General features: G+C 38.4%; 1 protein-coding gene across 1 annotated transcript; it reads right to left on the reverse strand.

Annotated features, from left to right (window-relative positions):
• Positions 1–3599: 3599 nt before the first annotated feature.
• Positions 3600–5375, reverse strand: LOC149752921 (putative polygalacturonase At2g43860). Its single transcript, XM_089925663.1, has 6 exons — positions 5202–5375; positions 5077–5097; positions 4690–4897; positions 4517–4598; positions 4328–4436; positions 3600–3830 (listed from the first exon to the last, which is right to left on the reverse strand). The coding sequence occupies exons 1-6, from the start codon at positions 5373–5375 to the stop codon at positions 3600–3602; spliced, it is 825 nt and encodes a 274-aa protein (XP_089781789.1).
• Positions 5376–12928: the final 7553 nt, after the last annotated feature.

Genomic DNA, 12928 nt, shown 5'->3' on the forward strand with positions numbered 1-12928 from the left:
ATGATTTGCTATACAAGATTATACTGTCTGATACGAGTTGTGTCATACCTTTTCTCAAATTGCAAAATTGCAAACTTTAGTATGGTTTAATTCTTTCTCAAATCCAGTGAAGCTGTGATCTCTGCTTTGCCGAATAAGGTAGAAAAGGAACTTTTCGTATCCTTTCTATTCACGAGAGAGAAAAAGAACAAGCAATCATTGCCACCTCCATGAAAGCTTCTAAGATATTCTTCTTCCAATAGTTTTAATTAATTTTTCCCCACCAAGAGCATCGGTAATGGCAGAAAGATAGCAGAAGAGACCAATGCTCGAAGCAGTGAAAGAATGATAGCAGGACAGGGTAGCAAGGCAGAATGAAGAGTTTTTTCAGCGTCCGGGTATATGCATGGTGGTTGGGCAAATCGAACGTCTATAGCCTTGGCTGATTCCTACTGTTTTCAGCAAACTAGTGACGTTATAATCTGGCACTACACCAACTAAAAGAGGGGTTCCGAGAGCAATGATGCATAAAAGAATGCTAATACTCTTGCAGCTGCGAGCCTACATTGCACGTATACCCATCGTGAATGCAGCGGACATGCCACTAATTAAATGCCACCCGTAGACACCACAAAGTGAAAGAAAGGGCTCGCCTGCGAGTATGTTTATCAACTATGAATGTTCCTGCGAGCATGAAAAATAATGTGGCTAAGACGGAGCAGACGAACGCGAAGGCATCCGAGACGAGGAACACCTTGAAAGGATACTCTCTCGCTAGAACGGCCGTGCCGCGGCCTGGATGATCATCCGCTACGCACCCCTCGGAGATTATGAAACCAGCAGTAAATGCGACCGTAGCAACCACCGCAGCGTCACAAAATTTTAGGGTATATTTAGCTGTTTCTTCAATTCTTCATCCAGCCATTTCTTCATTTCCTTTTCCTCGCCGCACTGGATGAATTTTCTTCGACCTTACCATCGCCATACGGCTTCGTTTTGTCCTCATCGCGCGTTGGTGCAACCCATTTGAAATCATGGATGCGATTCGCTTGGTGAACCAAACAAAACCTTTGTAATTAAAGCCACGCAGCTAAGAATGCACTTTGTTGCATTCTACGGTCCAAGAAAAATTTTAGAAGGGAGGAGGAAAAAAAAAAAAGCAGAAAAAGATCGGTTGAAAGATTGACAACCGTACATGTTTAGGTAACATTAACGTTACACTTCTTATGAGTGAGCATCCTAGAGCTAGTTGATGATAATATTTACTTATTTATTAAAAATTCTGATTTTTTGGTACAAAAAGTGAAAGTAATTCTAAAGCTCTCGAAAACATAAGAGCTAAAAGGTGTTGACCGGCGGCAAAAGTCTCGTTAACAACTAGCATTTATTGTCCTAAGAAATGGTTGTTCATTATTAGGATTTGTCTCGAGGATTCATAGCTATGTGGAGGGGTTTGGATTTTGCTCCGAAGAACTTCAAGATTGGAATCTGTCTGCTCTCTCTAATTGAAGGGGTGTCAAAAGCCATCTAAATTTATTGATGGAGGAGTATTTACATTAGAAGAGGTTACAAGAAAAGGATATACAAAGAGTATGCAAAGGAATTAGCCTGCAAGGAGAAAATCTTTTTGATGCAAGAGAAGGAAGGAAAGAGCTTCCGCCAATGTACTAAAAAAGAACAAAATAAAATGTTTACAAGAGGGAGCAAAACCGGAAATGTGGAGTAATACAAGAACAATGTTGAAACTCCATTTAGAGGCTTCGGATATATTCTTTCTCATTGCTCTTTAGCAAATCTCTTTATAAAGATGGTGTCATTTACTTTTATTATGGTTTCATAGGCATGAGGTTGTTTTTTTCTTTTTCTTTCTTTTTCACCATGATGGCGAACTTTTTTATTATAGCAGCACTATTGGAGGCACCAATTATGTTTAAACTTAAACCAACGAACTAGCAAGAGGCATATCTTTCTTAGTGCTTAGTGCATGATACCATGATTATATGACGTGTTGGTGGGATTTTCTTTTATTATGGTTTTATATGTATATAGTTGTTCTTTTTATCTCTTTATATCTAACCATCGAGGTGCCAATTATGTTTAAACATAGATTAACAAACCAGCAAATGGCTGATCTTTTCTTAGAGCTCAGTGCATGATACTACATGACATTATGATTATGTAATGAATTGATTTGAACTAGAAGCATTTGTGCTTGATGGACTTGACATTGAGGTGGCGACATGGGTACTTTTTTATTATAGAGATAATATTAAAATTTGGGTCGCGATCTAGGTGATCTAACTTTGGATAGCATAATTATGTAAGTGTTTCTTTTACATTATTGTCGCCATCAGCTTTATATTGCAATATAATAATTTTATCATAATATTTTATTATATTATTATAATACTATTATATTATAATATTGTTATAATGCTGGTATGATATTATTATATTATTATACTATAAAAATACTATAAAATTGTTATATTTTTAGTAGTATATTTATTAAATAAATAATTTAAAAATTAAGAATATTTTTCAATAATAGATTTTGATAGTATCAATAGTTAAACAATTGAAATTATTATATATGCAAATCATATTTTGATACTGACTTTCTTAATTTGGTTACATTACAGATTTGAAGTTGCATAGCACTTCAAAAATGTAGTTATCAAATAGTAGATAACTTTTTATAAAAAGCTAATTTGCACAAGTTTCACTGCTCAAAACTCTACATATGAAAACTCTACTAAATGTGACTTAAGTAGCTACCATGCTGTAGAAATTAGTACTCCCTCATAGTCTAGGTGAAAGAGAATTCAAACCATGCCAAGGGAGGACCTAGTCTATTATGACCTTCACCATTTTGGCCTTAATGTTTATATGGCTGTGCTCTCATTTGAAGTTTTTTAATGTGATATTAATGTTTCTTGAGCTCTGACCGTCCTCTGCATGTTTACTTGTAGCTTGCTTTCCTTAAACAAATATGGGTTGGTTCCTGCATTCATGAAGTAGAGGAAGCTACTTATATTTTTCTATATATTCTACTGGTATCTTAAGCAATTGTAGGATTCTTTAGAAATAAATAAAATAGAGGAATTGTTCTTCACTCGTTTCGTCTTTGAAGATACCTGGAGTTTGAAGAAGAACCGTAAAAGTTCAGGTTGGGTTGGGACATTTTAATTGCTGCCGTTTGGTGCAAGTTATATATGGAATGAGCAAAATGCCAGTACTTTTAAATTTGAAGTTGTCCTTCCTCCTGTTAGCTTCTAATAATGGTCTTCAGCTAGGGATTATAATCATCAGAGCAATATTATCCATATTTTATATTTTTTGTTGATATAAAAGCGGCCTCTTTGCTGTGCTTTGTCCGAGAATTTCATGATATTAATGAAATTCTAATTGGCCCCAATCTGATTCTTTATCTAAAATTGAAAAAGAGAAAAAAGGTGAAAAGAAGTGCTTTGTCTTCCCACCTTCCCCTCCCGTTTATTTATGAAAAGAAACAAGAAAAAGGTAAAATTTGAATGCGATTTTCATCGTATGGTTACCCTCAATGAAAGGGATTTAACTTATGATCTGCAATACATGACTATCAAAGAGATCATGTTTGTCTACGCTAGGCAAGCAATATCTGGAATGACTTCATGAAGCTTTTTCCCTTTGGCATTGAGGCAGTAGGAAGTAGCCTGATTTTGCCTGGCCACTGATGTGATGCCAACATTATCCAAAATAATGCCAGTGCAAGGTACTTTCTCATTGCATGCAAACTTGATGGCCATATCTGTTGTTGAAGTCCCATGTACATCAACAAATCGAACATCGCTCACTTCCACAGTCGATGTCTGTCATTCGAACATAACAGCAGAAAAAGAACAAATAAGAGAATTAATGGAATACACTTGCGCACCAATATTTTTCACAATAGGCAATATTAAAAATTATTAGTTTAATCACCAATTTATAAAGCTACTCATGTCTTAAATAGATTGGTTAACATCATAGCTGCCCTACTATGTCTTCTCAATAACTCAGAAAGCTCATTGCCGTAAGAAGCTTTAATCGATGAGTAAAAGTAATTCGTTACCGAATTTTTGCAGTGCGCGCCGGGACAATAAAACTGGTCTATAACTATGGGGCTCCCGACTGAAGTAAAATTGATGTGCTCGAATAAGATCCCTTTAGCATGACCGGACCCTCCCTTCACAACACAGAAGCGAACAAACATAGTCATGAATACTTCTTCCTTTTGGAGGAATGCTGATGAATTCTAATTGTTTCATATAAATTGATCGTTTCTCTTTCTTAATGTTGTGGATTTGGATTAAGTTTAGGTGCACACCTGCAATGTCTGAACCCTCAGACCACCATCCGATTGATAGAAACTGCCGTTTGAGACATGCACATCCTCAACTATCACACTTGAGCCGTTCCCTGCCGAGCTTCCAATGCTGTACATGAAGTGAGAGATATGGTCAAAACCATTGTAACTTGCTCTCAGTTCATCAGTACGTAGGAACCGGAAACTGACCTTATGCCACGCCCAAGGCCGCACGCGATCCCGGTTATGTTCACGCCCGAAGATCCTGTTCCGATCGCAATGCAATCACCTCCTGTATTTTATACAAAGTGAAATCATTCAGTCAGTAGACTGGCAAATTTAAAGCTACCAGTCTAGTTTGCCATCTTGGTTGAGGGAATTGCCTGCTCCAATGGCGGCATCCTTTACTTCGACATAATGAGACTCTACAATGTATATGCCATCAGTGTCGGGGCTGTCTGCCGGAGATGCGAAGCTAAGCCCCTTCAAGTGAACCCACTTGCTGCTGTCCACGGTGAGGTGCTTCCCTGGACTGTTGAGAAGTTTTATGCCCGCGATGGTCAAATCCACACAGCGTAAGATGCCAAATGCCTGTCATAAGAACAATGATTAATCTCTGGCAATTCCAAGACACCACAAAAATACGGTGGGATTCCAAATTATCAAATATACAACTTGCCTTTGATAGAAAACAACATAAACAAAACAACTTGCCTTTGTCCAAAGTATTCAAAAACATATAATTAGATGTGCTGGAAGAGCATACTTACGGAAGGCACGCTGTCACATTTCTGCAATAGAAGTTAAAAACAGGGGAAATATTAGGCTATAAGCTTTGAAGGGGGAAAAATGAGGGGATATATATATATATACTAGAAAGAGAAAAGGTTGCTACATTTTTCGTCTTGCAGTCCCACCAGACGGAACCTCGGCCGTCGATCTCGCCATTACCATCGACAGTGAAAGCAGTGACGTCTCTGAATGTGATCCAACTGGTGGTATTTTGGGAGGTCCACAGTTTGTCAGGTGCCACAATATTTCCTTCGACCTGCGAGAAAACTTTCCTCATGTCAAAAAATTAAGAAAAGCCAACACCCGTTGCTAGCTCTATTGAAACCCTTGCCCGATATCTTCAGTTAAATGTATATGCAGGCATTGTTGGCCACCCAGTGCTAAATATGCAGTTGGCCACCCAGTGCTAAATATGCAGGCAGTCGTCCAAGCCTTCATGAACGCCTAAAAGACGCCAATTTACAATAATTCAATGCGCAACTACTGGTACGTGTGCAATCTGACATGGATCTACGTGCATAAATTTGTACTGATCATATACGTATGTACACATGCATCCATATATACATGCCTGCTTGCATGTGCTCGAGAACACAACCATCATAACAGCGTAGTCACCCGCTAGTCTAGTAATGCATGCATATACATCCAGGATTTTTAATGTTTTACCTTGTTTGTTAGCTTTCAAGATTGTGATTATATTTCTTTCTGTTTGTTTGTAAGTTGGACTTTTAATTTTTCTTATTTATTTATTATCAGAAATGTATAAGTATTTTAGGAAAAATGAATAGTACTTTTTTTTTAATTATATGATCAAAAATTATTGCTTCTTTATATAGTATAAAAAAACTATAGTTTCGAAATCAGAGAACATTCTTCGTCTATCACTTTTCATATCAACAATACAATCTCATTTTTTTTCTAGATTACCTATATATTCCCAGTAATGAATAAATACAGGGAAAAGGTTTAGAAAACTCGGCTAAGAAAACAACCTAATTACTACCCTAACTGCAAACAAGTACGACATAATCCCGACTATGATAAACAAATAAAGACATAATCTAATTCTCCTACCAAAAAAGGAAAAAAATTCTAATTACAATCCCAAGATTAAAAATAAGAAAAAATATAAAAATTTTGTCCGTAAACAAATAAATTTAAATGTTTTATTTCATTTTTTTCCTTAAAAAGTACATAATATGTCTCCAGTAGCTAGTTAGTAATTAATAAAACACATGTTTCTATAACGTTTTTATTTTGTTCACATATACCATAGCTGTAATAAATGCAAAGCTAAGCTCTAAATTTTATTTTCTAAGCATATAACAGTCCATTGCTGCATTATTAATGGTTTTGGTCATCGCATTTTACGGACATAGACAAAGCCACATTCTAATATACCTCGGGAAGATTAATTTTGGAAGATTTTTAAAAGTTTTAGCAAATTTTAAGATCATTAGAAGAATAAATGGATAGCAATTTATTGGGAGCAAGACTTGCATAGACAGGGAAAAATAATACAAACACACACACACACACACACACACACACACACACACACACACACACGTACAGATCTTTCAAAGCATTGAGATGGAACTCTTATACCTGGGTATCATCGTGTACACCATCTCCGACAGCCCCATGATCCAATACATTGATGACCTGATCAGTAGCCCCACTAACCAATCGAATCGAAAATAAAAACAAAAGAAATGGTGTGATTTCCTGCATGGAGGAGATAAAAGAACATGAAGAATGATGGAAGAAAAGTAGAAGCAATTAAAAAAAATGATATTATTGCCAACGATAAAAAGGACACAAAGCTACAAAATAATGTTTAATTAAAAAATATTTCATGTAAAACGAAAAACCAATTCTCTTATAGATCCAGCAAAAAAAGATGTTGAAAGCTATTGCATGACCATGTGAAGAAGCGAATTGGGATTTTGACGAAAGGACTTCAATAAATAAAAGAAGGGAAGAGCTATTGACAGTCACCATGATATTCTTCAAGCAATGTATGGATATTCCTAGCTATAGACCTATGAGATCTGTGCTATATATAACCCCCTCCCTCCTTTGAAGGTACTACGTGAAATATTCAATCAATAAAATCCTGCCACAAATATCTAGGATGCGTTGGGTTTATTTTGTCAACCATTAATTTTTAAAATTTTACATAATAATGTAATAAATTATAATAATCAAATGCTTCAATAGTCAAATTGTTGCAAATCAACCAATAAACTTTAATAGTAAAACTTCCATCATTAATGACATCAATACTAAAAAAATTTTATTGATATTAATACCATTAACATTTGCTACAAATTAAGCAATAAATTTTAATGATAGCAATGCATAATATCTCGATTGAAGTTTTTTCTGCATAAAGCGTAGTTATAACTTGCCGTGACTGGTTTTTCTCATCTAGACGTGCTGCATTCTGATATAAGAAGATTATTTTGGTGAAAAACAAACTAGCGTAAGCAATCAGCATGCCTGGACTAGTTGAAACCCTCAATAAAAAAGTCTCTCTTTCAGAACTATAAACTGAAATGTTAGATTTTAAAATGCTCCCCCGTCTAGTTCTAATGTTCGTTTTCTAGAATGTTTGGTAAGAAAGGAATTAGAATTTTTTTGTAAAAGGAATCCACTGCATTTTTTTCCCTCCTCAAGGATTAGATCTCTTTGGCTTCTCCCACTATTGCAAAGAATCTATAGTTGTTTTGCCAGGAGCTTGGTGCTCAATCTAGTTCTTCTTAGTTTTCTCCTTTCTTTTCTCTCTAGCTATTTCCTCTTCTTTCATATCCTCTTGTTGATCTCTTCTCCTTTGTCTTGTTCATTTTCCTTTTTACTCTATTTTTTCACTAATTGCTGTTGTAACTCTTAAAGATAGTGATTAGAATTGGCCAATCTTTTCTCAAAATAAAAGAAAAGATAGAAGCAACTAAAGATTCAATATTTGTAGAAAATCATTTCATAAATAGAAAAAACCAGTTATCATATAGATACTACAATATGACAAAAGCTATTGCATGACAAGGCTGAAAGAATAGGTCAAGAAACCATTTACACTTTGATACAAGGGTCTTCTAGCTAGAAAGCATCAATATAGCAATAAGATCAAATTTCTTTCCTAAGCAAACGCAAAGTCGAAGTTAATCATTGTGGGAAGGTCATTCTTTTTTTCCTACTCTAGAATGGGTAAAATGATAACTGGTTAACCACTTAAAAACTTACCTTCAACAAATCTGCTCTCGAAGACCTGAGGAGTAAGTAAATCAGTCCTATGTTTTTAGCGGACGCTTGAGGCGTTTTTGAAAGGACTCCACCGATTTTGGTCAACGAAAAAAAAAAATCAAGACAAAGTTCCTTTAATTTTTATTTGCTAATATCCTTTTGCCCTTTTGCAATGACGAAGGATTAAGGCATAAGTATTCAGTTTTTGTTAGCATTAATACCTATTTATATTTTAAAAACGGTTACCTATGCAAGGATGGAACTGAGGAATCTTGAAAGGCATAAAGGCATGCTTTTATTAGCCTTATTTCTGGAAGTTTATTGTTTCAAAAAAAATCACTCCACGGAGTCTCTCAATCGTCTTCCACCGATCACTTGGTACTTCGTTAAGTAGCACAGTTCACGATGCCAATTTAGCAGAGTAACGAAGGTATTTCGAGAAAATCAACCACACTATTTTTTAACAACCCAAGTCGGACCTTTCTTTCGCACTATTATGGATAGTAAAATAATGCCAAAGATTAGATTCAATTGTCAACTACTCCTATGAAAAATAGGATTGACTACGGATTTGAGCCATAGCACATGGTTTCATAAAATCTATACGATTTTTTCAATCTAAATTGAGCAGGTTTTACATAAAGATTTTGTTCAGCATGTTCTATTCGATACGGATAGGAGAAGAACCCAATTCGGTATTATTAAAAAAAGAGGGTAAGCGAAACCAAGTCAAGATGATATGGATCACCCCTTCTTCTCGCACCAAAGATTTTACATTTTCGAAGAAACTTGAGCTACATTGATTTTCAATTTTCTATTCAAAAGTTTCTATGTATTTCCATGCCCTTTTTTTAAGACCTCAAAAAATAATACAATGGACAAATTTCTTTTCTTAAAAAATCTACAAGAACGAGGATAATGGTAACCCCACCATTAACTACTTCATTTTTATTTATTACTTTAATAGTAATAGAAATACATGTCCTATCGGATCATATAGATATCCCTTCGACACAATATAGGTCATCGAAAGGATTTCGAACTCACCAAAGCATGAAAGCTAGGTCGGAAAATTGATTTCTATTTAAAGAGTGCATGACTGTATGGATAAGCTCACGCCAACCCGCCAATTTTGGATCCAATTCGAGATTTTTCTTGGAAGGTATTGGAAAGGAATTGAAATGTAATAATATCGATTCATACAGAAGAAAAGGTTCTACTGATTCAATTGCTATACCTATGGAATAGAGATAGAGGAAAAGGAAAAAAACTAAAGATTTTGCATAATAGTTTTTTTGATCAAAAAATCAATCTGATTGATTTTGTGCCTTTTGCTCGATGAAAAAATGGGTCAGATTCTACAAGATCAACAAGCCTATAGGACTTAAGGAATGATGGAAAAGAATAAAAAGAAAAGAGAGGGAAAGAAAATCGAAATGAAATAAAGAATAAAGCAAAAAAAAGTAAATAGAAAAAAATAAGTAAAAGATAGAAGAGCCCAGATTCCAAATGAACAAATTCAAACTTGAAAGAGAACTTTTTGATTCTCGAAGAATGAGGGGCAAAGAAATTGATTGAGAAAGATTTTTTGTTCTTATTATAAAATCATGATTTTATAATAAGAACAAAAGCCATGAATATAGCCATGAATACTTCTTCCTTTTGGAGGAATGCTGATGAATTCCAATTGTTTCATATAAATTGATCGTTTCTCTTTCTTAATGTTGTGGATTCAGATTAAGTTTAGGTGCACACCTGCAATGTCTGAACCCTCAGACCACCATCCGCTTGATAGAAACTGCCGTTTGAGACATGTACATCCTCCACTATCACACTTGAGCCGTTCCCTGTCGAGCTTCCAATGCTGTACATGAAGTGAGAGATATGGTCAAGACCATTGAACTTGCTCTCAGTACATCAGTACGTAGGAACCTGAAAAGTGACCTTATAACACGCCCACACTACAAGAAAAAGAAGCTTTGGCGACGCTTTTTAAGGTCCTTATCGACGCTTATAAGCGTCGGCACATTTCTTCCTGACGCTTTCTAAAGCGTCGCCAAAGCGTCGGCTATGTAAGAGTGGGAAAAATATTTGCCGACGCTTTTCAAATGCGTCGCTAAGCTAAATAGTCATAGAAAAAAGCGTAGTTCCCCAGCAAAGCTCATAGCAACGAACAATCAATCATGGAGAAAAGGGAGAAAAAGAAAAACAGAGAGAAGGGAGAGAGGGAAGGCCCTTTTAAATCCGTCCAGATCAGCCCCCCAGCGGCCATTCCCAATCTCCTCTTTCACCTTCCTCCTCCTCCTCCGGAGAGAGATCTTGGAGACAGCATCGTCGACGACGCTGCTCACGGAGGCGTTCCAGGGGGCTCGGGACGACATCACGGAGCAGATGGGGCTGATGTGGCAGCAGATCAAGGCGCCGGTCATCGTCCCGCTGCTCCGCCTTGCGGTGTTCCTCTGCCTGGCCATGTCGCTGATGCTGTTTGTGGAGAAGGTCTACATGGCTGTCGTCATCGTCATCGTCAAGCTCTTCGGGAAGCGCCCCGAGAAGCGCTACAAGTGGGAGCCAATGCGGGACGACCTCGAGCTTGGCAACTCCGCCTATCCCATGGTCCTCGTACAGATCCCCATGTACAACGAAAAAGAGGTCCTTCCCCGCCTTCTCTCTCCCCCCAACCCCCAATCGCTTTCCGCTTCCCTCCCTTCCCTTCAACGAACCCGTCTTCTTTCTTTCTTACCTCCGCCCTCCTAATTCCCCACCACCACTTGTTGATCCGCCGATGTGGGGCTAAATTGAGGACCTAATTAGTTCTACCCTTCTCTTGATCTCTGGATCCTTTTGGGGAGGTCAGGATGGGATCTTTTCTCCTGCTCTTGTTCTATTATCCCGAGAGGAGAGGAAGGGAGGAAGGGCAACGGGTCAAACGCGTCTTTTATCATTCAACTGGTTTTATTTAACTGAGATCAAGAAAGAGCAATGAAGAGAGGAGGGGAGGGGGTGCGGCCTCTGACGACGCATTGGCCTCCGACGACGCTTTCAAAAGCGTCGGTCTTTTTATTATTTTTCGACGACGCTTTCAAAAGCGTCGGCCTCTTTATTATTTTTTGACTTCGTCTTAGCCCACAATAGTCGACGCTTTTTTAAACCGTCAGACAAATTGTGTCACAAGCGTCGGCAAAAAAACGTCAGTAAAATCCACTTTTCTTGTAGTGCGAGGGCCGCATGCGATCCCGGTTATGTTCACGTCTGAAGATCCTGTTCCGATCGCAATGCAATCACCTCCTATATTTTACACAAAGTGAAATCATTCAGTCAGTAGACTGGCAAATTTAAAGCTACAAGTCTCGTTTGCCATGTTGGTTGGGAGAATTGTCTGCTCCAATGGCGGCATCCTTTACTTCGACATAATGAGACTCTACAATGTATATTATACCCGAACATGGATGCTGACGTAAAGACAGGGGCCTTCGAATGTCAATGGGCTCAACAGGAACATCTTTCCGGAAGGGATGAGAATTGTTGGCCACCCAGTGCTAAATATGCAGGCAGTCTGCACAGCCCGTCACCGTCCGCGACCAGAGCAAGGAGGGGAGGAGCCGTCGCGCGCCACTGCAGTTCTGCCGGCGCCGTCCATGGCTAGATCCAGAGAGGATCTCTGCCGAGCCACCACCACGCGTCGCCGTCCGTCTGCCGTGGCTTGATCTTGGTCCCGCGACGTTCTTCTCTCCCTCCGAGTAGATCCCTCTGAGGAGCCCATCCCATCGCAGAAGGAAAAGAAAGAGGGCTTTATTTTGGCAAGGCGTCTGGGAGAAAGGAAAGAGTGAGCGAGAAGCCAACACTTTTCTTCTCCCTATCAGTAGCCCATCCCATCGCAAACCTTCCCCTCATATCTCTCCACTCTCCATGGGTCCTCCTCAGTATTCTTCTGTCTTCAACAACCCCACTGTTGATCTCTTTCCAGACCCCTTTTCAGTTGCAGGTGATGGAAGCTCATCAGACAATCTCTCAACGACCGACTCCACTAGGTCTGGACCGTCCACTGATCCGATCATCACAACCGGATCATCCGAGCCTTTTGTCAGTACTACCCTTCGCCGCTTTAGTAGGGTAAGATCCATCCCATCTCATCTCAATGATTATCACTGTTTTTATGCTCTTGCTACCCTATATGAGCCTCGCAATTATCGAGAGGCCAGTTCTAATCCTCTTTGGCAGAAGGCCATGTCTGATGAACTCCAAGCTCTTCATGATACGCGTACATGGGACCTGACTGACTTACCTCCTGGAAAGACTGCAGTAGAATGTAAGTGGGTGTCTAAGATCAAGACTCGAGCTGATGGTTCAGTGGAACGCTACAAAGCTCGTCTGGTGGCTCGAGGATTCACACAGGAGTATGGTATTGACTGTGTGGAGACTTTTTCTCCAGTCACACGTCTTACCACTTTTCGTTCCTTACTTGCAATTGCAGTTGTCAAGCAATGGAAGATGCATCAGATGGATATTAAGAATGCTTTCCTTAACGGTGATTTAGCCGAGGAAGTGTACCTATAGCCTCCTCCAGGTCTTGCTCATCCACAG

Source organism: Phoenix dactylifera, chromosome 9, assembly GCF_051530095.1.
Source record: "Phoenix dactylifera cultivar Ajwa chromosome 9, Ajwa_hap1_PhDact_Kaust_v1.1, whole genome shotgun sequence".
NCBI lineage: Eukaryota > Viridiplantae > Streptophyta > Magnoliopsida > Arecales > Arecaceae > Phoenix > Phoenix dactylifera.

Excerpts from the sequence above, each read along its gene's own strand:
- LOC149752921 (XM_089925663.1), bottom strand. The coding sequence starts at position 5,375 with ATGAGGAAAGTTTTCTCGCAGGTCGAAGGAAATATTGTGGCACCTGAC. Across the intron at positions 5,098-5,201 it reads GGGACTGCAAGACGAAAAAT|AAATGTGACAGCGTGCCTTC; the intron begins GTAGCAACCTTT and ends CTTCTATTGCAG. Across the intron at positions 4,437-4,516 it reads GGCCTTGGGCGTGGCATAAG|CATTGGAAGCTCGGCAGGGA; the intron begins GTCAGTTTCCGG and ends CTTCATGTACAG.